Here is a 25,305-nt window from a genome sequence, read left to right as displayed (position 1 = left end):
AACCTTCTCTATATCGCCTCGTTCACACATTAAATCAACAATACAAATACAACTACAGATTATATAAGCATTTAGTTCAAATGCGATTTAAAATGCTCACAGGTTTTACACCTCTTATGAAATGTAGACTACATTTATTACGGAGTTTATGTCAGAACAAACAGACTCACAGATAGTTGGCTACTGAGAGATATGCAAAGTACACCGCATGTAGTACGACACAAACCAACAAAATACAGTATAATATGGTCGCAGGCCCAAGTTTCTCTCTGAGGTCTAAGCCATTTTTCACATGTTATTTTCGCCTGGGCTTTTTTTGTAAAAATGCTATTAAAACATGAACCTTGGTGACCATCGGGCTGGCCTGCATGGTCTGCCTACAAAACAAAAATAAAAAAACTTTTATGCAGCCCCAACAACAGCCTCTGATCATCAACAGACTTTATGCAATGCTTCATTGGATGCATATAATAGATAATAATCTCTATCTCACTCCTAAAACATCTAAATCTACTTCCAGCATGGATAAATGTTCATAAAAGACATCCATTGTGTTTTATGCTTCTTAAAATCCTAAAAAAAACATAATTTTTCTAGAACAGATTACAAATTGCCTGAAAATGGTACAACGAAGTGGCAACATGTGTGACGAAGGTGTTGCGCTGGGTGTTGAAACTTAAGCTCGCTCCATTGCGGAGATATTCCCACGAGAGTGCGGAAAACTTAAATAATTAAATGTATTCACTAGCACCCTCCCTGCCACCCAAGCCCAGAAAGAAGAGACTTGTCCCCTGGCAGAGAGTAGGGTCTATGAGTGGATGGGGGTGGAATCTGGATATGAGAGATGTTTCACACACTTAGAAAACAGTGTGGTGTGTGTTTGCCCCATTACCATAATTGAGAGTGACTGCTCAGAGGGCACAGACGGGGAGGTGTTTTGGCACTCCCACTCCAAAATCCCCATTTGACAAATTATGTGAATGAATGAGAGGTGAGGCGTAGCTGGCTCGGCCGCAGGATTCTGAGCAACAGATGGGGTCAAACACAGTAGATAAGGGACTTGTGTGAGTGTGAGTTGTGCATAGGTTGGGAATGTTTGTTGGCACATTCGCAGTCACTGTTTAGGCTGCATGCCAAGCAAAACACGTCTACTTTATCAATAGACCTTTACAGGAGACAAGCCTATAGGATCAGGCCAAAGATGGAAGACTATGCGTCTTTTGTCCTTGTGCGGCTGTGCTTTCCTCGAGCTTAAAATGTTGAGTTGTTTAGTACCTCTTTGGCTCCTGCCCAGTGGAGCAGCCGGCGAGGCGAGGTTACTCCATGTCATTGGAATCTGTGCACAATGGACTCAAACCCCCTCCTTAGCACCAGCTTGTGAACCCCTCTGCAAAAGCTTTTTTCTTTTACCTCCACCCCTCCCTACTCCTTTACACCAACTTCCATCCACACAGGTCCCCACACACAGGAACCCTCAGTGTGCAATGGCTCCCTGAAGAGGCAATATAAACATCAATTCAAGGCCAGGGTTCATGCTCAACTCCTAGTAGTAAGCACTTTGTGTCTCTCTCTCTCCCCTTATTAGTCTCTCTCTTCCCTCCCCTCTCTGAGGGCGTCGTTTCCATGGCAGTCATAGGGTTATAACAGCTCACTCTCCTGGCTGTCGCGTGGGACGTGCATGTTGGCGCGCACCGGCGCTGGTGCTCGTGCGTGTAACTCAGCTGGTCTCTGTCCCGAGACGAGACTTCACGATCAGCTGTGAGACAGACTGGGGGACACGTCGCACACCTGCGGCTTAAAGGAAATAGATGGAGGGACTTGCGCCACAGCCGACCGATTACTTCCCCTCCTCTCGTGGTCCACGGGGGAGCGCGTTTATAAGCTGATTTACCCCAGGGGATGTGAATACCTCCCCGGGATTAGAAGGTTATTGGGTGATCGACAATGCCCCGCGTCTCGGTCCGGCACTACCGGCTTTTGTTGGTGCGGCAGCGGACGCAGGACGCCCGGTTTTCCCCGGTTCATCTCCGGTAGCTGCGCAGCCTCTGCTCCTGTGTCGCCCTCCCGGTGTGGATAGGATAATATGACTTCCTGGCTCCGCTCATACGGCAGCGTCCCTCTGTGTCTCCTGCTCTTCTGCTTGGTGGTCGCTGTCTGCGCACAACGCTCCAGTGCCAGTGAGTATGGAGGCTCATTAGGGTCAATTACATAATATCCCAGCAATTAGCCTGCATCTTGTCAAAACGACACCAGCTGTGCTTTCGGCAGGGGGTTGATATTTTTTTTATTTGACCTTTATTTAACCAGGATAGGCCTCATTGAGATTAAAAATCTCTTTTTTAAGAGAGTCCTGGCCCAAGAATGGTAACAGCACAGTTTCAGACAGTTTTACAGTTACAACTGATGGTTTTCAAAATGTTTTCAAAATGTTTCATGTAAAGGACTCTTCAACATGTATTTTTCTTAATAAAGATTTCCCCTCCAAAGAACCCACTTTATGAGTATTTTAGGATTAATTTATGCAATTATGCCATACATCTCAATTATGGCATATTCAGAAAGACTTTGAAGCAAGCAGCCAGGCTTATAAAACGATTTCATTTAAAATACATTAAAGCGGTTTTGAATCGAAACCTCTAAACCCTCAGGAATAGCCCATACCACACAAACCTCTTGTTTCAGCATGTATTGATCAGCTATAATTAGAAGTTAAACGCTTTACCTCTTCTGAGGTTTGCCGCAGGCCAGGAGTGCTAATTGGGTCAGAGCTGCTTGTTAGTGATGCCAGGACCCGCAGCATTTTTCTGTCCTACATTCAAAGCATGTAGCTCACAGAAATGGCTCCAGAAAATTGCAGTTCAGGATATAAATCAATCATTAATCCCACAACATAAGGTCAAGGTTCATGTTTCGGCTTTTGTCATCCTGTAAAATCTTTAGTGTGTACATAATTCTTTCCTTACAGTTGCAAAAAAGTATCTTGCATGATTTGTCACTGTAAATATGAAATGTGTGAGCATGTATCATTCATTGACTCACAATTCAAAAGTACTCCGTTTTTTTGTGTGGGAGTGGGAAATGATCCATTGCACCACTCCAACAACTCAAGCACCTGTTCCCACACTCACAGACGTTTTCCCACTACACAGCTGACTGAATAGCCTTATGAGATGCTTAGTTGTGCTTCTATTATCAAAAGTTTCATGAGATCTCTAAATATCCACAGGGTCAAGACTGTATGGCTAATGAGTGTCGACACGCACATTCTTTCATATGCTAATCACAGACTCTTCATCCTATTGTATTTGGCTCTCTTCCCTTTACTTTCAACCTCTTTCTCTCTCTGCAGGTGTGTGCTGGTCTCCTAGCATCACTTCTTGTAAAGAGTGTCTCACCCGCGGACCACAGTGTGCCTGGTGCTTCAAGGAGGTAGGAATGTGTTTCTGTGCGACAGACTGGGGGAAAAAACAAAGAACGTGGCTAACATTCAGCAGCATTCCTCAGATGACACACCAAAGCTTTGATGCCATCCACAGATGAGAATATAACGTGTATTTTTCGGGCTTAGTGGCCTGCCCTATGACCTGTTTGTGTGTGAATGTTTCTACGTGTGCTGTCTCATGCCGCAGAGACAGAGGCGCTTTCTATCTATGTGTTTAGTCTATGCGCTCACACATATCACTGCATTTGTCCTAAAGTGTGTTGGGGTGTATCTGCTTTCTGGCTTGTCTGTCAGTGTGTCTCGTAAAGAGCCCACCCCGAATAAGCCCTGAGAAGCTGTAAATAATTCTAGCCACACACACACACACACACACACACACACACACACACACACACACACACACACACACACACACACACACACACACACACACACACACACACACACACACACACACACACACACACACACACACACACACACACACACACACACACACACACACACACACACACACACACACACACACACACACACAATGTATACATCACTTCAGGGGACATTACATTGACTTACATGCATTTCCTGGAGACTTATCCTAACCTTAACCATAACCATAACCAACACATGCCTAACCCTAACCCTTAACCTTACCCTTACCCTAATCCTAAACCTAACCAAGTCTTTACCCTAAAATTAATGATCCCCCTTATGGGGACCTCCAATTTGTCCCCATAAGGGAAGCCAGTCCCCACACGTGACTATGTAAACAGATTTAGGTCCCCACAAGTATAGTAATGCTAGACCACACATACCCCCCCACACACCACACACGCACACACACACACACACACACACACACACACACACACACACACACACACACACACACACACACACACACCACACACACACACACACACACACACACACACACACACACCACACACACACACACACACACACACACACAATACAATGTCTAGACCGAACGTCAACATGTGTGTGTTTACAGACTTCAGGTGCTTTCCCATCCTGTGTACCCTAACCTAAACCGACCTCATTAAGTGGCTCACTGGTGTGTGAAAGCAGTCAAACACCACCTCTCTTACCTCCTACACACACAACGTCACAGAGCCAGAATTAGACAAGCACTGAGGAGGTAGAAGGTACAGCGCTTGTTAAAAGGCATGATCACATATTGCCAATGACATTCAGTGTCAAGGGAAAGGGCAAACTCTGTTAGGAAAATCCTGGGAAATCACTTGGCAACTTTATGGTATTCACAGTTTTTACAGGACAAATGATAGCCACTGGGAAAGCAATAATAAACAAAATTCAATCTTGATAGCAGTTGCTTGTCCCTTGACCTATTTCTGTTAAAAGTATTAGTAATCTCAATGACTGTATCTGCATCATTTCATATCATATCAATCCTTATCTAGAGGATCTTGTTATCATGTCAAACTCATAATCAGGCCCATTACATACTTTAAATACACACATTACATGCTTTAGTTTTATGTTTCTGGTGCAAGTGTTTGTGTTTGTGAGCATGTTTCTCACAGACGGAAGTACGAAAGGTCACTAATCCACTCCAAAGCTGCATGACATGACGCTGTTTTACCCGACTGTTGGAGCAAGTAGATGATTAAATAAGGTCCTACATAAGAAAAAGCCAATCAGATCATGTAAACTCTTCTCTATCTTTCAGAGCTGCTACTTTCATTTAATTTCCCTTCCCTCTGTAATCAGATACGGTGAGATTAGATCCTAAACACGAATGTTTAAACACAAACAAGTCGCTGATATGACACATCATAAAAATGACAAAGTAAACCAGGATGAGTGGTTGTGAAAGTTTCCATTTGCTGTGATGAGGTTCCATCCACACAGGTTTTTCACACTGTACTTAACCGAGTGGGTGAGAGAACCCATGAATTAAAAACTCTGGGGTGCTTGTGTGTGTACCCCTACATATGTAAATAGATGTGGTTTGCAACGTTAAAAGAGGAGTGGGATGCAGGATTAGTCTGATCTTAAAATCCTCTTCTTCATCTGCTTAAGTGACAGAAGGAGAAACCTGAAACACATAGAACATAATAACAGAGTATACATTCATGAGGGACATACCGTATATTTGTAGCTGCATTAGTAGAGAGCATCATGTTGCATTTACTTGACCCACTTTTTGTGTCATTTGTTTTCATCCCTGACTTTTGATTAATGTTACAACATCTTGAAAGACGGCTTAGTTGTTAAGCTGGCAGGTTTTTCTCCTGTGTGTTTAGTTTTCTGGATCAAATTCAAAATGTTGTTATTGAATTCTGCAATTGAATTATATTAGAAGAAGGTGAATGTCTCCTTTGCCCTTTTCATCTCCTGACCTTGTGTGACCTCTAGGACTTTCTGGATGGAGCGGTGGCGAGCCAGCGCTGCGACCTGCCGGTGAAGCTGCTCAGGAGAGGCTGTGAGCCGGAGTTCATGGAGCAGTCAGAGGTCAAGGTGGAGGTCAACGCCACCACCAGCAGCACTCAAGTATCCCCACAAGACATCAGCGTCACCCTCAGACCAGGTAGACCACGGGCTGGATCTGGGCCTCAAATGCATATTTATTATTGCGTGTGAGAAGTCATCTGAGGTAAAGTTTTGAAGTGAATTATGTTCTCCTGTTTCTGTGTGTTTAAAGGTTCCCAGGCCAGTGTAGTGGTGGCTGTGAAGCAGCTGAAGCGTTATCCTGTGGATCTGTACTACCTGGTTGATGTGTCGGCCTCTATGCAGGAAAACCTCGATCATGTAGGTCAGGGGGGTCAAACTCAATTTAATCGCGGGCCACATCAGCATTATGGCTGCACCCAAAGGGCCGGTTGTAACTTATATATAAATATATATATAAAATAATGTGTTATATTACATTATTGCCTCTGCATTGAATTATTATTGGATAGGGTAATAACTTCATAATTAACTACGTCTGAAAGCAGAAGTCTGGGGCAAATAATTGCAAGTCTCTTCAGTGAGAATGTCACAAAATGATTTAAAAAGAAAAGCTGAAAAAAAAGTCGAAATCAAGTGAAATTTTTTTTAAAAGGAAGTGACATTTAAAAAAAAGTACATTTTTAAAAAAAGAGTCCAAATCTGAGAAAAAGGCACATTATAAGAAAAAAGGCACATTTAGAAGGAAGAAAGTCAAATTTTGTGGGACATGTAGTTTATGGGCAACGTGCTTCTGTAAATCGGCATGTAACCGTATAATAAACATATCGTATTCTTTGCAAGCTCTTGTGGGGCCACAGAAAATGAAGTCACGGGCCGGATTTGGCCCCCGGGCCTTGAGTTTGTAGGTGTTTATCAGTTTCCGCCAGTGCTGAAGCTTTTTAGTAATATTATTTTAAGGAAAAAGTGTTTTTCCAAAGGTTTGAACTAAAGAAAACTAAACACATTTTATACAAACCACTATGTTGTAGGAAGGTTAGATACAAGACTTATAAACACAGATACTAGATTAAGATACTGTACCTTCTGTATAGCTTCTTTACATTTAGTATGAAATAAATTGCAGCTGTATGTAAGGAAGACCTTTAATGTAATACTTGCCTTATCTTACCCTCGACATCTTCATGCCTTTCTACTCACCCTTCCTTTTGTCTTTTATTTTGGATTCCCTTTCGGCCTCCACCAACCTCTTCGTTTCTTCTGTGGTCCAGTTGAAGACAGTGGGTGTGGCGTTGTCTCTTCGTATGACGGAGCACTCCTCGGACCTTCAGCTGGGTTTCGGCTCGTTTGTGGACAAGCCTGTCTCTCCTTACATCAATGTCCATCCATCCAAGATCAGCAACCCCTGCAGGTAAGACACACAACAGATGATGTATTGCTTAAAGAAACAGGGTTATTCATTGTCATATTAATAATTGTGTTAATGTTCCTGCTATGAGAAGAATAGACATTCAACACCTTCAAAGTTTGCCTTGTTATATTTCCAACTATAAGCCAACTTGTTCTTCTTTTAATGAGCCAAGAAGAATGGTGATTTGAGTTATTATTTAAAAATTAATTAAAGCAAGCATTAGTTGCTTCCAATTTTGTGTGACTCTGCAAGGAATTTGTACATTAAGAGATAAGAAAGAACAGACAGACTTTTTACATTCATTGGTCCTGAGTTATACATTCCTGAAAGTAGCAATTAAAACTTTCTCCAACGTCTCAACAGTGATTATGAGATCCGCTGTCGTCCAGCCCATGGCTTCCACCACGTCCTGGGTATGACTGGAAATATAAGCGAGTTCACGCGTGTGATCAAACGCCAGCGCATATCTGGAAACATGGACACACCTGAGGGGGGACTGGATGCCTTGCTGCAAGCTGCTGTCTGCCAGGTGTGTAAATACAGATGGTGGAAAGTTAGGCTCAGCTATAAGTATGTAAAGAGAAAGGGAGTTAGGAAACATCTTCAGTTCCCTTGAGGCTTGAATATGTTCTAAAAAAAGAGCCATAACCCCAAATTTGGGAGTACGTCTGCATGCCGGTGAAAGAGGCTTTTATTCTGGGAGATGGTGGCACTTTGACTCAGCATTGGATGTTCCCCCAGGAATCCCACTAAGTAATGACACCACTGCCCGGGTATGGCAGACACACACACACACACACACACACACACACACACACACACACACACACACACACACACACACACACACACACACACACACACACACACACACACACACACACACACACACACACACACACACACACACACACACACACACACACACACACACACTGGTTGCTTGTATACTGCAGGCTGCAGGAGGCCTGAGTCACACCACACAGGGGGTCCTGAGTAACCAGCCAGCAGGGAAACACCACGGTGGTCATAACTATAAATAGACTCTCCATTATGTCAGGCCTAATTGTAAACTCACTTGGTTTCCATGAATACACTGGTGCACACACACACACACACACACACACACACACACACACACACACACACACACACACACACACACACACACACACACACACACACACACACACACACACACACACACACACACACACACACACACACACACACACACACACACACAACCCTTTTTCTCACACTGACGAACCACAGGCATGAAGACAGTGAGTCAGTGACTGTCGGGGTTTTTCTGCTGCATGCATTTAATTTGGCATTACAGAAAGAGCTGATCACCATGGGAACTAATGATGCTCAGATGAGCAGTTTCTCACCACATGAGTCAAAAATATAAAGCGTGCACATCAGTCCGTGTAAATGTAGTGATATAAGCGGATACAAGTGAAAGAATCGATACAACTTCTCACCAGCAACAGACCACATCACACGGTCCTGATCCCTCTGTGTCCCTCCTATAGAGAGATTTGGGTTGGCGACCCGAGGCCAAACGTCTTTTGCTCCTGATGACCGACCAGCCGTCCCACCTCGCCCTGGACAGCCGGGTGGCAGGGATAGTGACGCCTAACGACGGCCTGTGTCACCTGGAGAACAATGTCTACACAGGTAGCACGAGGCAGGTGAGATTGTGGACATTACATCAATCAATTGCAGATTAAATATTAGTTAAATAATTCTAACCTAAAGGAATAGTTACACTGAGTTTTGATAATGTGCTTAATCTTTGTCATGCTGAGAGTTAGATATGAAGATTAATGTCTTTTACACATTATTATTTTTTTTTATAGATCAAACGAAAATATACAATATGTCTTAATTTGTCAAATTTGAGAAATTAAGAGCGCCATGTTAAAAATGACCAAATTGTAAATCTCTTCCTTGAAGCCAACATGGTTACACGCTAATATACACGCTGTATTTACTCATGTGGACCAATTGATTTTAGAAAAACGTCTGTATATTAAGAAAAGAAGACTTAAACTTGTTATGGTACATCAGAAGGGGAAGAAGAAGTTAGCAGAAATGCTTTCCTTAAAAACATGATTTTTTGTATTTAGTCGGTTGTTTGTCTCTTTTTTAGGATCATCCCAGTGTGGGTCAGTTGTCTGATAAACTGCTTGAAAACCATATGTACTTGATCTTTGCCGTGGAGAAGCAGCAGTACAAGTGGTACGAGGTAATCTCTCCCACACAACATCACACATTTGAAATGTCATTCTGCAATTACATGGCATTTCTAGTAGTCATCTGATACATGTGGGTCATAAGGTTTTTTTTACAATGGTTTTTCAGATAGTTAAAAGAGAAACAAAAAAACTTCTAGGACTAAGGAGATGTTTGCTTTATGATGTCTGATAACACAAATGTTGCCCCATAAGTTAACAGTTAGGGTGACTTAGAAAGTATTTTTTTTTTTAACCCTCATCTCCCTTTTCTTCTTTAGGCATTGGTGCATTTACTTCCTGGCTCCTACCTGGGAAGGTTAGGCCTCTTCCAGGCTCCAAACCTCATCGAGCTGGTGGTGGACGCATACAAGGTACAGAGCCCTCACCTTCTTCCTCTGCACCTTCTTTCTCATTCTAGTCCTCCCTCTGTTTATTATTCATCCTTCAAATAACAAGGAGAAGGACAGGGACAAGCGAAAGGTTTCAGATTAGAGCGCAGCAGCACAGCATGAGCTGAATTCATAAGCCCACGCAGTATCAGCTATAAGTGTTGAGGCATGAGTCCGCTGAGACAACATGAACTCGACCATAGCTCAAAACACATTCCTGTCAGAATCAGGGATGCGACAGAAAGTGTGTACTGCTCAATTTATCCAATAGATAATGGATGCAGCAAAAGACAGTGACATTTGTAATGCAAATTTAAATTCTGAAGTTGGACATTATTGGACATGTTTTTCGGTTGCTGAAGGCTGAATGAATCTGAAAAACATGGATGAGAACAGTGTGTGTGTGTGTGTGTGTGTGTGTGTGTGTGTGTGTGTGTGTGTGTGTGTGTGTGTGTGTGTGTGTGTGTGTGTGTGTGTGTGTGTGTGTGTGTGTGTGTGTGTGTGTGTGTGTGTGTGTGTGTGTGTGTGTGTGTGTGTGTGTGTGTGTGTGTGTGTGTGGTTTTGTTCCGTTGGCAGCAGTCTTTGCTATAATCTAGCCTCAGGCACAGTGAACCATTGTTTGCGTCGAGAATCTGCCGAATCCACAGATCCGGGTGAACAACCATGCATACGTGCAGACACACACACACACACACACACACACACACACACACACACACACACACACACACACACACACACACACACACACACACACACACACACACACACACACACACACACACAGAAGCTGCCATTATAATTGCTATCAGATCCTCCGCACGGAACCATGTGTCCTAATCATGGACGAATACATAGATGCTATTTTTGGCCCCACCTCCTTGTTCCCCCCCCTCCCCGTACTTCAGAAATAAAAGAGGGGTTTCTTGGGACGACTTTAATTAATGACTCTTCTCCCTCTCCCTCTCTCTTTCACACTCTCGCCTCATTACCCCCACACAGATTATATGATTACCCAAATTCCCTTTAGACCAGTCAAAAGTTGAATTCCCGGATATCAGGAGAGGAAGTTAATGTTACTTTTGTATCTCTCTGCACCCTCTCTCCATGCAGAAGTTGTTGTCGGAGGTGTCAGTATCAGTGTCAGTGGAGGACAAGGCAGTCAGCAGGTACTGGGTGTCTGTTTCTCCTCTCTGTCCCAATGGATCCATGGCGAAGGACCAGAGCTGCTCGGGGGTGCAGCCGGACCAGACGGTAAACACAAAAGCATAACTTTGTCAGCATCAAAGCACACACTTGATTAAAACTGTGCAAGAATGTAGCTAAATGTTACGAATATTAATACAGAAAATATTTGCTTTAAGTTCCTAGAAACATGTATTGGTTGTACTGGATTGATGTGATCTCTACAGTCTTACACACACGCAGACATTGAGAGTTTAAGATTTGGTAAATAATCCGAGTTGAGCGGATTAAAGGCTGTGTTTAACAGGAAAACATTTCCACGTGATTCTATGAACTATTCGTCCGCAAATCCGTTACTTGCCCAATGTTGAGATCCTTTATGCAATCAAATAGGACATTTATTTAGAAATAGGTCATTGGACATCCACTCCTCTCTTACTGGTTCCATGTATTCACAATAAACGTTGAATATACTGCTTTTCTACCACACTAATGGAAAAAGGCTACTTTAAAAAAAGGATTTCACCAAATAACTCCCCTTTTGTTACTATTTTTGTTAAGTACATTTGACTGAAGAGTCTTTTTTACCCTGTTCTTTCTCTAAACTGCCAACAAGACTCTCCATAGGGGGCTCTTAACTTTCTCAACCACCAAGAAGCTTAATGACTGCTCTGTAAAAACTCCATTGTGCAAACAGGCTGGAGTTTAGCCCTTTAATCCATGGGCAGATTAAAGAGAATTATGGAAAGTACACACAATTACCAGAATAGAGATACAAAATCAAGTGAAAGGCTTTCTTGTAGATTCAAAGCTTCGGCATGGACAATTTAGTAACCACATGAACAGAGAAATGATTCACATAGTGACGTTTCACTTTCGGCTAACTAGGTTGGATAAATAACAAGGAAGTAGTTAAGTCTTTTAATAGGTAATAGTGAGTTTCAAGGGGGGAAATACATTTGAGCCTGCTGCATTTCTCTGCATCCACTACACTACTGTACAGTCCACTATTTATCTTTTGTATTGGTGTGTTGACCTTTCTGGCCTTAGGTCAATCAGTGATGCTCGTCATTAAATAAAGTCTTGGGCAACAATTATCTGTTATCTTTGATTCTGGATTCAAATTAAATAAATAATTGTAATCAGTTGTCAGCACAAGCTTCAACTTTCTGAGATCATTTGCATAAATGGTAATCATTCCTGTTGGTTAAATATGTAGAGACTTTAGTTTACGCTTTAATTTCTTCTTGCCTCGAATAGTGCAATTCTTTTTATGTGGGAATCTATCTCGCCTACAGATTGTTCAAAATGCAGCAGCAACAAAAGCCTCACTGGTACCAGGAAGAGAATCCATATCTCCCCTGTACCGACCTCTTAGCCTCAAGCCTTTGAAATCTGTATAATGCTGAACCAATTTCTATCTTAAGAGTTTGCCGTTTTCGCTGATGCCATCTTGGTTTTATGCATCGCCCTAAATCCTATTCTGTTTTATTGTATAATGTCTCGAAATGGGGCCATCATGTCTAAAATCAGAACCATTCTGTTTTAAGGAACACTAAAAAGAAGCTAATAAGACCATAAAGTCATAAGAAAAATGTCTACTGATCTGATAAACCAAATGAGAATTGGGGTATTTTTTCAATCACAATTATTGTAGTATCGCAAGGTGTCACTCCCTGGATAATTGAGAGAATGCAGGGTGAAAGCATTTTCACATTTGCTCCACTGACCGCTTTAGAGATTAAAATGTTTGTCTTCCTACGCAGGTCTACTTCAATATCACCATCGGCATGCACTCTTGTCCCGACAATGGGGAAGATGAAGATGTAAAAGTGGTGGTTCGACCAGTGGGTTACAACGAATCCACGGTGGTTAGGATCCACTCTAAATGCGCCTGCAGTTGTGGATCAACGAGGCGCTGCAATGACGAAAGCCAATCACCATGCAGAGAAACACAAGGGAGCACCAATCAGGAGCAGAGGCCGCAAAACGCACTCATTCAAAACTCTGACAGAGATTCAAACTGGAATTGCCGAGCGGATGGGTCTGATATGGACTGCAGTGGTCGGGGAGTGTGTGATTGTGGAAGGTGTTTGTGTGATGAGACCAGGCTTGGGACAGTTTATGGGAAATACTGCGAGAGAGACGACTTCTCCTGCCCGTACGAAGGGGGGTTGATATGTGGAGGTAAATAAGGAACCTCAAAATAATTATGTTTCTACTTTAAATTCAAAGAGATATCACAAGAGCTCAAACACAGTAGTAAAGACACACCTTGGTTTGCTTCTTTAATCCTCTTGCCTCTCGTCTGTCTTTCTCAGGTCGTGGTGTGTGTGTGTCAAGTGAGTGTGTGTGTGAAGACGGCTGGACAGATGATAGCTGTGGTTGTCCCGTCTCCACAGCAACCTGCCAATCAGCCAACGGCTTGATTTGCAGCAGCCAGGGCTCGTGTGTGTGCGGCAAGTGTGTGTGTGATGACCCGCGACAAACTGGAGACTTCTGTGAGAGATGTCTTGCCTGCCAAAGCACCTGCCAATCATACTGGTACATATTGGTGGACGCAAAGCATGATGGGAGCTCTTAAAGAACAATTTGATGACGAAGCTGACATTATTTTCCTTTCTCTCTCCCTCTCTCTCTCTTCAGGAAGTGTGTTGACTGCCACCTGTCTCACGGCCTCACTCAAAAAGAGGCGGGACATTGCAACAGCACGTGTGAATCATTGGTGGGCTACAGGGATGATGTTCTAGGTGAAGCCAGTTTAGCCAATTACATTTATAGCAGGTTTTAGATGTGTCTGTTTCAAAGTCGGAGTTTCCTTATTTTCAAAAAGATCCATCCTCTCATTTGTGATTTGACTCAAAACTTAAAGAGTAACTAAACATCAGGTTGAAAAGAAATGTCACCGCCGACCACGCACAACAGTACAGCCTGTTCACACAGCAGATGGACGAAGTTAGTAGACGGCTGGTGAATATTTAAGCCAAATATGTTTTTCAGAGCTAAAAGGAAAGAGCATATTGATCCCAGACTCAAGACCCAAAAGTCATAAACACAGCTTCATATAAGGTGGGAGAGACATATGGAAGTGTTGTGTTTGCACCTTGTGCTGACTAGGAGTCATGAATGTCTCATTTTAGCTCTGGCAAGGTTAAAATGCTGCATTATGCTAGTCCAACATCTAGTCAATGAGTTTCTCTGTCTGCTGTTTGGTGCTGGAGAAACAATGTACAAGTCGATATTTTTCAAATATAAAAAGCTAGCTACTGCAGCGGAAAATTGCAGAAAAGGCAATTGCAGAGTTGGGAGACTATTTATCAGATTTGTTAGTGCCAGTGAGAGCTTTTATATTACAGTAATTTGACCATTGTTAGAGTAGTATAGAAAATATCGATTGGTGCAGCTTCAAAGTGAAAACTAAAGAGCTGTAAAATGCAGAAGCTCTCTTGCATTGATTCTTCTGTTTTTAGTAATCCTGGAGGATATTTACTAGAGCTTGGGGCTTAACATGTCTGGAATGAAAAACATCTCACTTCAACTCCCTCCCTCTCTCTGTTTCAGGCCAAGCAGGGGAGAAGTGGATTCAGTGTATGTACATCAGCAATGACAGCTGTCGCTATCGCTTCCAAACAAGCTCTCAGTCCGGTCCGACGCAGCTTCACATAAGCACAAGAGCAGGTACAATGTCAACACACACGAACACACACACACACACAAATTACTTGATTCAAGGTCACTTCCGTTGCTACCATGACTGCACTACGGCACCCTGGTGTATTTGAGTCAGCAAGCCCACTGTCAGTGTTACAGCTGCATTTTACATTTCCCCTCAGTTCCCAGCTCACCTTCTTTCTTTCCCAGCCGTACAAAACAAACAAGCATTCACGCACGCACGCACGCACGCACAGCACACACACACACACACACACACACACACACACACACACACACACACACACACACACACACACACACACACACACACACACACACACACACACACACACACACACACACACACACACACACACACACACACACACACACACACACACACACACACACACACATACACACTAGTACACACACATGGCCTGGGTTACAAACAGTTGTGTTACAGTTCAACGCCGCCTTCCCCATTTTTGGAACAGCACCGTTCATTGTGTGCGCCCCCCCCCCCCCTCCAGAGTTCCCCTTATCCCCTCATCCCCCCACCCCTCCATCCAACGGGACACTGTCTTCCGGCTCACACCCACTCCTCCCGGGTGCAGCAGAAGCCAAGTCTCCATGGTTACCCTGTTACAAAATGTCAGAGCTCTCTTTGGGCCCTTTGTGCTTAGCGATGAGCCCGTCATACACACATGCTGCCCGGCTGACACACAGCCAGCGGACCACTGGCACCGTGTGCACTGTACAAGTCCTGCGTTCAATATCTTACTTAAAGGTCACCTATTATACAAAATCCACATGTTCATGTCTTTTATACATACACGTGTGTCCCCTCTGTGTAAAGAGATTCTGAACGTTTCAGGAAAAAAGATTCACTCACTTTTTGTCCTGATCCATTTATATAAAAACATGTCTGACAATGAGCTGATCAGATTTTGACCACTTTGTGATGTCATAACGATTTTTTGGCTTGTGTAACCATTAGCCAATAACCAACCAAGGTAACCCCCCCCCCACACCTTATCACCTGAATCTCCTCCTAGAGCACCATTGTGTTCTTTTTAACCAAATCTCTCTCAGAGGGGCGTGGGGAGGGGCTCCTTATTTTCATCTAAAGTAACAGACAGAGAATCAGCACTTTTGAAACAGGGCTGAAACAGAGAGGATTATGGGATGCTACATGTTTTGTAAATAACTGAGACCTGTGGGGGAAACTTCTGTAGCAATGGAGTCAGGACTTAGAGAGACACGAGGAGAGCTGGAGCTTTGATGGCAAACACTGATGGTTTATTTGGAGCTTCGGCCGGAGAATTCACAAGACATGTCATGGGCCACGAGTTGACCACACGGTTGAGATGCCACAATCAATTCTGAAGAACCCTCCTGTAGCTCGAGGTTTTAACTAGTTCAGAGTGTAATAATCAACATTCTTCAATAGATAGACTAAACAGCTGAGGACACTGAATCATATTTGTTGTCGCTTATGGCTCGGGGTCATCTACACCCCGAGAAGGATGTGTTCCAGGTGTCGCATAACAATAACTATCTCTGACAGAGAGTTGCCCGGTCATAAACTGGTAACATCAACAATATGCTAGGGCAGCCTTATGGGAGATAACGGCTGCTCAAGGCTGACCTATAATATATCGATGAAAAACAGTATAATAGGGGGACCTTTAAGTAAAGTACTTACCCCAGTGTGTGTGATCTATTAGTTTAGGTATTTGAGTATTTTCGTTTCACAGAGGAAAAATGTGTGTATATAAATATGTTGCCCATCACAGTGAGAGCCATCCTGTCCCAGTTATTGCCACTAAAAGTTAATGTGTGTGTGTTTGTGTCCACAGAGTGTGCCAGCAACAGCCGGCTGGTGGGAACGTTCCTGTGTGTCTGTGCTCTGACGGTGCTGTGCGGGATGGTGGTGGTGGCTGTGTCCCGGCTGCTGCTACAGAAGAGGAACCTGACACCAGGGGGCGCTGCTGAGGTCACAGTGTATCACTGCACTGGAAAGGTGAGCCTTTAAGAGTCAATGATGTTCAGTGGAGGAAGAAGTACTCATGAATTGTACTTAAGTCAAAATTATTACACTAAAACGTAGAAATACTCAGCTAAAAGTAGAATTCGAAATGTTACTATAGTAAAATGATAGAAGAAGTATCATAAATGTATACCTAAAATACCAGAAAGAAAAGTTATCTTCATGCAGAAAAGCTGTTTCCGGAATATATATTAAATCACTGGATTATCATTTGTCTTGCATTAATGTGAACACAATTTTTATTTTGTTGCCGGGAACGGTGGACAAAACTTGAATGCCTTTTTATACTCCCAAGTATATCATAGTAGCCTACATCATAGGTCATTTCACGATTTTATATTTGTATTATTAATAGTATATGCAAAGTTACTAGAAACTAAGGTTGTGAAATGGTCATTATTTGCATGCAAAATGTAGTGGAGTAGAAGTATGAAGTAGCAGTACAGTGCTTGAGTGAATGTACTATAAGGTGCCGTTTACACGAGGACAAAACGTGTTGTATCTGCTACTTTTCTCTCGCGTATAGCCCGTTCGTTCACACGCGGCCGACACGTAAACGCGGAAACGGACCCCGCAAACGATAACGGGTCCCAAGGTGGATCTTTCCACCACAGGGTTTGCTTGAGGCGGTCCTCAACACAGCAGGGTTTAATTGAGAGGAGGTGGAGGTGTTTCTGTAGCCCTCAGAGGAACAGGGACCCCTCAACTCTTTGGGATATTTGTGTTCGTGTGTAGTGTTCGCTGAAAGCAGCAGTGAGGAATGTGAGCCTGCTGTTAGAAGTACAGCTGTATTTTGCATTTCCTCTCAACTCCCAGCTCGACACCAACAATGTCCAGATTTGTGATTTTACAATGATGTAGGCTACAGCACCTTTGAGAAGAAGGAAACTGAGGATATTTGAAATGAGCTTTCTGAATATATGTGTGCCTAAACTGGCATGAAATTGTTTTAAAACACATCATTATTCATGGTTCCCCACGAATAGTCTTAATGACAGTGCTGATTATAGACTTTAAAAATGTATGCATCTGTTTTTGGTAACATTTGCATTCTTACTTATAGCATGATGTAACACTCTCAGGAGGAAGTTCATATTTACATTGGCTGGAAGTTTTGCAGGTGTTTAAGAGCTCTACTTCTTCAGGGACTGATTGTAACGCAGGAGACGTCTGTTTATGTTTGCATGTATTTGTTACGTAACTTTGCCACTTGCTAAATAATTTTACCCAAACCGCTATCTTTTCCTGAACCTAACCAAGTTGTAACCTGTGAATATAGAAATTAGTTTTGAGAAGAGAGCATTCATTTAAGAAGCTACAATTGACCTTTGTTGTGTATCAACAAAGGTCAATTTTAGCTTCTTAAATTTGAAGTAGAACAGACAAAATTAGCAATAACTTTTGCCAAAATATGCAAACAAGCTACATGAGGATACGTTACAGGGACAGAAGAAAGTTGTACAACATAACCCACACAAAAGGACTAAAGGTCAAGATATATCCTCTTCTGCTGTGCTAAATTTGAACTCACATGACTTCCCACAAAAACAGAAATGCCTATTACTGAGTGCACATTTCTGTCACCCTTCAGGACCTTTCATACATCCCAACAAGCAACGAGAAGACAGTAACTTACAGGAGAGAGAGTCCACCTGACCGACCTGTGGAGATGCACATCCAGGATTCCAAGATGCCCCTGGGTGACCCCTGGCAGTACTAAGCAAAGACAGAAGAAAGTCACTATAGAGAAGAAAAGTCAAATACAGGCTTCGCTTCTGCTTCTAAATGATCATTCAACTTCAATCAGTTGCACGTGGAGACTGATAATGATAAACTAAACTATGAAAACCTCCATGGAATCACATTTGTTAAATGACCTGACCAAACTCTTATCGACTGTGTGACTAATATGGCCAGTATCCAGGAAATGGAGATGAAACAAAAAGCACATGTCCTTCCTCAGTAGCAGCAAGAAGGCTGCTTCTCCCACAGGGTGATCACTCCTCGCTTTTGTATCCATTAACTTCAAGGTGTGTGTGTGTGTGTGTGTGTGTGTGTGTGTGTGTGTGTGTGTGTGTGTGTGTGTGTGTGTGTGTGTGTGTGTGTGTGTGTGTGTGTGTGTGTGTGTGTGTGTGTGTGTGTGTGTGTGTGTGTGTGTGTGTGTGTGTGTGTGTGTGTGTGTGTGTGTGTGTGTGTGTGCGCGTGCGTGTGCGTGTGCAGATAGGTGCGTGCGTATGCTCTATCTAGGCGGTATATTTATGAGTCTATAGTGAGAACACTATATGTTAGGATGATGGGATTGTGTGACACTACAAAGCTCCAACTGAACCATCTCCCTGTCTTAGTCTGCCCTCCTGTGGCCAGCTTGAGGTACTACATTTATTTTCTGCAATAACACTGTCATCACATTACTGACCTCTACTGTATTGCCTTGGGACTTACAGTAATTCCCAAAGCACACCAATGACTCTGTAATAGTCTGTATGCCTTTTTTTATCTCTTAATTTGATCAGATCTTCATTAATTGTTGGCATGCCTGGTCTTCGTAGTTTATTTGTTGCATTTCTGTTAATGGATCAACTGCATTGCAAATTACTGTTACTTTATGGCATTTTTCTACCATAAGTGAGAATCTACTTTCATGTGTTTTTCATAATATGTTTAGACTTGCAATAGGACAATTGTTTTGCATTATACTACTGAAACATGGGAGGTCTCTGGGTTAGAAAAGCTGTGGTTTTAAATGATTTTTGCTTAATGTTGGGCATTACAAGATATCTGTATATGCGTTAAGTGCATTTAAAGCCAAACACATCCACAACACTGGAATAACAATAGATTGAAAAATGGCAACAGCATCATCAAACGCCTACACATGCAGCCTCTTTAACAGAGACAGCAGCAGGACTGTGTCTGCATGCATCTGCTGATCATTGCAGAGCCATTTCTGACAAGTTTAGACTCAAACTCCTGGGAAAAGGTACAAATGAGCTCTGACGGTACTGAGATCAGAGGTGGAAGTAAACCCTCATGCACTATGTCCTCTGAATCCAGAGTGCCAGTTGCATGGCATCTTGGTAAAACGTTTGCTTGCCCAATCCTGTTCCTCTCTTTGAATTGTTTTTAACCTAATTTTGTTTACAGCAAAAGCTGCTCTCTTTTACTGTAAGTCGGGAACACTAATTATAATTTATTGTGATTTGTTTTTCTTTCTTTTGTATTTATGATAATTCTGCTGTTTTATGATAAGGCTACTTGAGTTATAGGCTGCAAGAACAGTTTGTGTTTATGAAGACCAATCTATCTTTAACCATGAGAATGATTCAGCAATAAAGCTATAATCATCTCATCAAACCCGGCACTGAGTTCGGAATAACAACAGCACTTTTATGTGTAGTTTTGCTGGCAAATAATGTGACTAGTTGTGTAGCATGAATGTTTTCTTCACAATAAAATGTGCAAGATTTTTTAATTACCAGCTATTGAGTTTTTAAGTTGTTCAGGTTGTGTGTATGATTTTCTTTTACATTATTTTAATAATTGTGGGAAATTAGTTTGGGCTGATTTATGGAAAAACGTGAAAATAAGGCAGCCCCAAAAGACACAATTCCTTCTTACAAGCCACCCTACATTTTGCACGTAATGCAACAAAATATGTGCAAAACTTCGATGTGTGATCAACCCATGTGGTCCAACAGAAGGGTGATCATAAAAAGTGAACACTAGGTGGAGATGCAATCTAAGGAAACTGAGACGAGAGTCGTTTTAAACATTGAACCAACAGAGAGAGGAAGTGTAAAAGAATACAATGTTTGATTAACGATCAGATATCATTCTTTTATCAGCATTGCAATGCAAACTCAATATAATTTCAATACTTTGATCAGGGAAATTAACGTTTCGCAGCATGCTCCAGGCCTTATTTTACACCAGAGCGCAACTGAAATGTTACCTTAAGTTTGAGTTTGCTTGATATACGTGTGCATGTCTGCTAACAGTGATAGGCTACATCCAGTCAAAACATATACAATGTGATGAACTCTAGCAGTTAATTATTATTAATTGCTGCAATTTTGATTATTACATTAAATTATATATTTATATTCCTGATAGTCAGGATGATAAGAGTTATTTACTGTTTAATATTTTGAACTCAAAAAACAATATTCCTTAGTGAAGGATAATGTAAAAAAACATGCAAAAGTTAAATCACACGAAGGTTCAAAGAGAAACTAAATATGACATGTCCCAAAATGTCCTGTTTTATTGAGTAAGTATAATCACCTACAGGCAGAGATAAATCAGAACAATTTAGTGTTATAAACAAACATCTCGATAAATAAAAATTTAGCGCGATCATGTCAAAAAAATAACCCATATAATGATGTAACAGTTCAATTCTAAACAAAAAAAGTTTTTTGTAGAATAAATTAGCTGCATATGACATGTAATCAAATAACACAAGTCAGAACAAAACTGTAGAGTACAAATGTGTTATTAAAGAAGGATACATATAAGATGAGGTAAGGACACAATGTTTATCTACAGCTGAAGTTCATCGTAAAGTGCCATTTCTGTTTTTAAGTGTTCGAGAAAACACACTCCATACAGGCTGGTACAGTGTAATCAAATCCAATGGCGGTTCTAGACCAAGTACTGGGGGGCGGTGCTGGGGCCAGTTACTGAAGGAGTTTTTTTAGTTCAGTATAAAATCATAGAACACAAGGAAACATAAAATACCATTATTGGTTTTTGTTTCAATAACAGGATTTGTGTCAATGACTTGCAATTTTTGTTTAGTTATTTACTTTACCATAACCCGTAATGCATTTTGCGGCAATTAATACGTTATTCATGCAGCAAAACGTTGTTTTCATTTGATATCTTGATATCTTTGATATATTTGTTGGTATTTGTTTTAACAACATAATTAGTTTCAGTAACTTAGTTTCAATATATTTAATTACATTACTGAAAAAAAAACATTCCTGCACCAGGTTACAGCAACACTGTGTTGGCTGTAACACTTTCACAAATTGCATTATCATAGATTTAGTCTTTTGGAGGGGGGCCACAGGGGGGGTCCAAGCAACAGTGTTACCCCTCTAGAACCGCCAATGATCAAAATGCCCACGCGTTGCTTTTGTTCCTGCTAAGTTTTGTAAATTATTCCACAGCACACTGTGACTGTCCCTCGTTGGCTGGGACGTGAAGCCCGGGAGACTGGTTTGGGCTCCCGGAGAGGCTATTGTCCGTGTCACTGCTGCCTTTACCGAGTCCCGGTTCCGCGCCATCCTCTGAGCCATCTGCGCTGTGCGTCCTCACGTGCTTGGCGAGGTGGTCTGAGCGCATGAACCGTTTGTGGCACGTGGAGCACTCGAAGCGCTTTTCCCCGGTATGTGTACGCAAATGCCGCTGGAGCTCATCCGAGCGCGTAAAGCGTTTCCCGCAGAACAGCCAATTGCAGACAAACGGCCTCTCCCCGGTGTGCCAGCGCAGGTGAGCCTTCAGGTGAGATGTCTTGCCGTAAACTTTGCCACAACCCGGGATATGACAGCTGTGGAGGCCCCTTCGCCGCGGGCTTGTGCCGCCCTGACCCAGGCTCTCTGCCTCTTGGCAGTTCGGGCAGTCGCACGTGGCTCTGCCAGAGTAACGCCTTGAGGAGGAGCGGGAAGATGCGGGCAGAGAAACGACGGGAGTTCCTGTCGTCGTTGACTCTGTGTAGGGGGTCGGAACGGGTGGCCTGAATCCGTCAAACAGGTGCTGTGTAGCGGGGTGCAGGTGCTGAGAAGCCCCGGGACCGAAGGCGGAGCTGTATTCAGTGCTGTAGCCGCTCAGAGGAGAGGGTAACCCGGCTGTACTCTGTGTGTCCACCCAGCTGGTTCCCATGTCCCACCAAGCAGCAGACCCATTACTGACTTCTGCCACTGGTTTGAACCATGACTCGTAGGGATGTGTGTGCATCCTGGGATACATCCCTGTTATGCTCTCCACCGAGGAGGGGAATTTGGTCAGATACATGGATCTCTGTACGTGCGAAGGATCAGTAACATTGTTGTCTGATGGAACACAGGTTTGGTACATTGAATAATCATTCCCAAAAGCAGAGTTGGTCACTGAGAATGCGCTCGAGTTCTCCGTCAGTCCGGTCCCGTTACTCCTGGATGTTGGGGGAACCCCGAGGGAAGTGAAGCATGCACCGAGGCTGCTGTGTCCAGTAGCCCCTCTCTTCCACGGATGAAAGCCCTTCGCGAATCCTGGGGCTCCATCGGAGAGAGCAGGGGAGCACGAGGAGCTGGGCTCACCGATCCTGCTGCAGGTGGCGGCCAACATTGCCAGCGGCGCGCTGCCGAGCCGGGGCTCCTCCTGTGGGGAACACGCAGACACATTTAGACCGGTCACTAGAGTCTTGGCTAAACATGGTGTGCGTAAAGACGCGCAAAAATATTAAACAACTGCGCTTAACTTTTTGGGCATCGCAGATGAAGCCCAGAATGAATGTGACATGGTGAACGCTTTACAAACAGTGATCCTCTGGATTAGATCCATCAGACAATGGAGCAGCGTCTCCAAATTGTCAGCAAACTCAACCGACAATACGGCAGGTCAACTTTTACATATTATGAATAACTAACTAAATTGATAGTAGACCCTCACTTTATTGTAACTAAATGTATTACAATACAGTGGCAAGGTTTCTAAAATAAGTATTTTACAGTGCCTCGTAATTTCACTTAAATAACAAGCATTTACCTGGTAGCTCGACATGAGCCAGCGTTCACTAACTATGACATGATCAGTGAAAACAGGTAAGAAAACATACGATTGAAAACAACTGATGTATGCTGATTAATAAAGTATTTTATAATATTAAGCCTATTATATAAACATTAACGTTTATCGGAGTTGAATATAAAATGTACGGAGTTAACTGCGTCTCCTGAATTCCAATAATGAACAAAGCCCTTAAAGGATAATCAAATCGATATTTTTCAGGATTTCTCGGATAAGGATGTTTTGGCAAAATGTTAAACTTACCCCGAGCAGTGTAGCAGCCATGGTCTGTGATATCTTCGTCTGAGTGTGTGTGCTCGCACTGACTGACTGTGATGAGTGTGTGTTTCCTCTCAGCTGCTTTGGTAGTTGTAGCGTCTTCTTGGCTTTGAAGTGCCGGTAAGAGCCGGAGTACCAATCAGAAACCAGCTCACATTGTTGCTAAATATTTGGCCTCTTAAGTCGTTGTCGTAAATTTAAAAAGTGGCACGCTCAAAATTGCAACAAGTGGGAGAAAATATGAAGTTACAGACAATAAATTCACTGGAGCTATGTAAACAAAACACACACCACTTACCTCCAAACAGGTATGGCTGAACATGTATGCTGAATTGCTGATGTGTCATTATTTGGTTGTTATTTTTTATCATTTGATGCAGATTTGTATCATTTATTGGAGCTCAAACAGCTCCATGGTGAACCAGGCAAAGAGGGCAAAATGTAAGGGCCCGGAGTCACCAAAGATCTATGTCAGTGTGGTATTCAATCATATTTGAATGCAAGAATTTTGTATGAAGATTTGCACAATTTAACAAACAAAACTCACAAGCAACAGCACACTTGAGAGGGGCGCCTTGTGGACGGTTTAGACAACGTTTTCTTTTTTGGTAAAAAAGTAATTACTGTAATGTTTTGAATGTTTCAGATAGATAAGCTGTTTTAGCTATTTAAACTGTTTTTTACTGATGTTGTGGAGCCATACAAAGGGAAAGGCTGATGAATGAGAGGCAGGCCCAGTCCGTCCCATCCTGTCCCTGGGGCGGATCTACTCAGCCCTGGGGCAAGGAGGGGAGGACACCACCACTGCCTCCGCAATTTCATCTCATTCAACACAAAACAAATGTCGTCTTTCAAAAAACACCTCTTCCTGTTCTTTCCTCAGTTTTATAGAGCATTTAAATACTGGCCCAAGCTCAGACTCAAGCTGCATGACTATGAGGGAACACTTTAATCAATTGAATGCAAACAGGTAAATAGGAAATCCTAAATCATTCGTGTTTAACCTATATGATGACGCACACTCTGGAAATAACCTAGAATGATCCTGCAGCCTCTTAATATATGTGCAAAACCAAAGAGGGAGCATTTCATTTGAATTTCAAATTTAATAAACCATGCAGGATTTAATCCATTTTCTTCATTTGTTTGGTATTAACTGCTTCCTTGCCCTTTCTTCATCTCTATTGTTCTATTACCAGCCTGAATGAAGTCAGCTGGACACACATAGACGGAAAAGTTAATCACATTCCTCATCCACTCAGCCCCCAACACACAGTCTCTCACACACACACAACGTTTAAATTGAGTGATTGATGGCGCGCAATATTCATTTTGGTGATTCCATGAGAGCATAGATTTTATTTCTTGAAATGAAATATTTTTCAAAATGCATAAAGATTGGTAAAATGTAGATTATTCTAAATACTTGGCAAAAACAA

General features: G+C 42.5%; 2 protein-coding genes across 2 annotated transcripts; one reads left to right on the top strand and one right to left on the bottom strand.

Annotated features, from left to right (window-relative positions):
• The first annotated feature begins 1,520 nt into the window (after positions 1–1,520).
• Positions 1,521–18,910, top strand: itgb8 (integrin, beta 8). Its single transcript, XM_034093835.2, has 16 exons — positions 1,521–2,177; positions 3,350–3,429; positions 5,846–6,017; positions 6,132–6,238; positions 7,150–7,289; positions 7,653–7,818; positions 8,828–8,986; positions 9,448–9,543; positions 9,811–9,903; positions 11,035–11,175; positions 12,873–13,293; positions 13,428–13,650; positions 13,753–13,856; positions 14,668–14,784; positions 16,623–16,786; positions 18,405–18,910. Exons 1-16 carry the CDS (start codon positions 2,084–2,086, stop codon positions 18,531–18,533), a joined length of 2,406 nt encoding a protein of 801 aa, XP_033949726.1. The 5' UTR covers positions 1,521–2,083; the 3' UTR covers positions 18,534–18,910.
• Positions 18,911–21,074: 2,164 nt separating this feature from the next.
• Positions 21,075–24,044, bottom strand: sp8a (sp8 transcription factor a). Its single transcript, XM_034094890.1, has 2 exons — positions 23,852–24,044; positions 21,075–23,179 (listed from the first exon to the last, which is right to left on the bottom strand). The coding sequence occupies exons 1-2, from the start codon at positions 23,870–23,872 to the stop codon at positions 21,980–21,982; spliced, it is 1,221 nt and encodes a 406-aa protein (XP_033950781.1). The 5' UTR covers positions 23,873–24,044; the 3' UTR covers positions 21,075–21,979.
• Between the last annotated feature and the right edge of the window lie 1,261 nt (positions 24,045–25,305).

The sequence above is a fragment of the Pseudochaenichthys georgianus genome, chromosome 11, assembly GCF_902827115.2.
Source record: "Pseudochaenichthys georgianus chromosome 11, fPseGeo1.2, whole genome shotgun sequence".
Classification (NCBI taxonomy): domain Eukaryota; kingdom Metazoa; phylum Chordata; class Actinopteri; order Perciformes; family Channichthyidae; genus Pseudochaenichthys; species Pseudochaenichthys georgianus.
The sequence above is the reverse complement of the archived record's forward strand: the minus strand, read 5'-3'. Positions and strand labels throughout refer to the sequence as shown.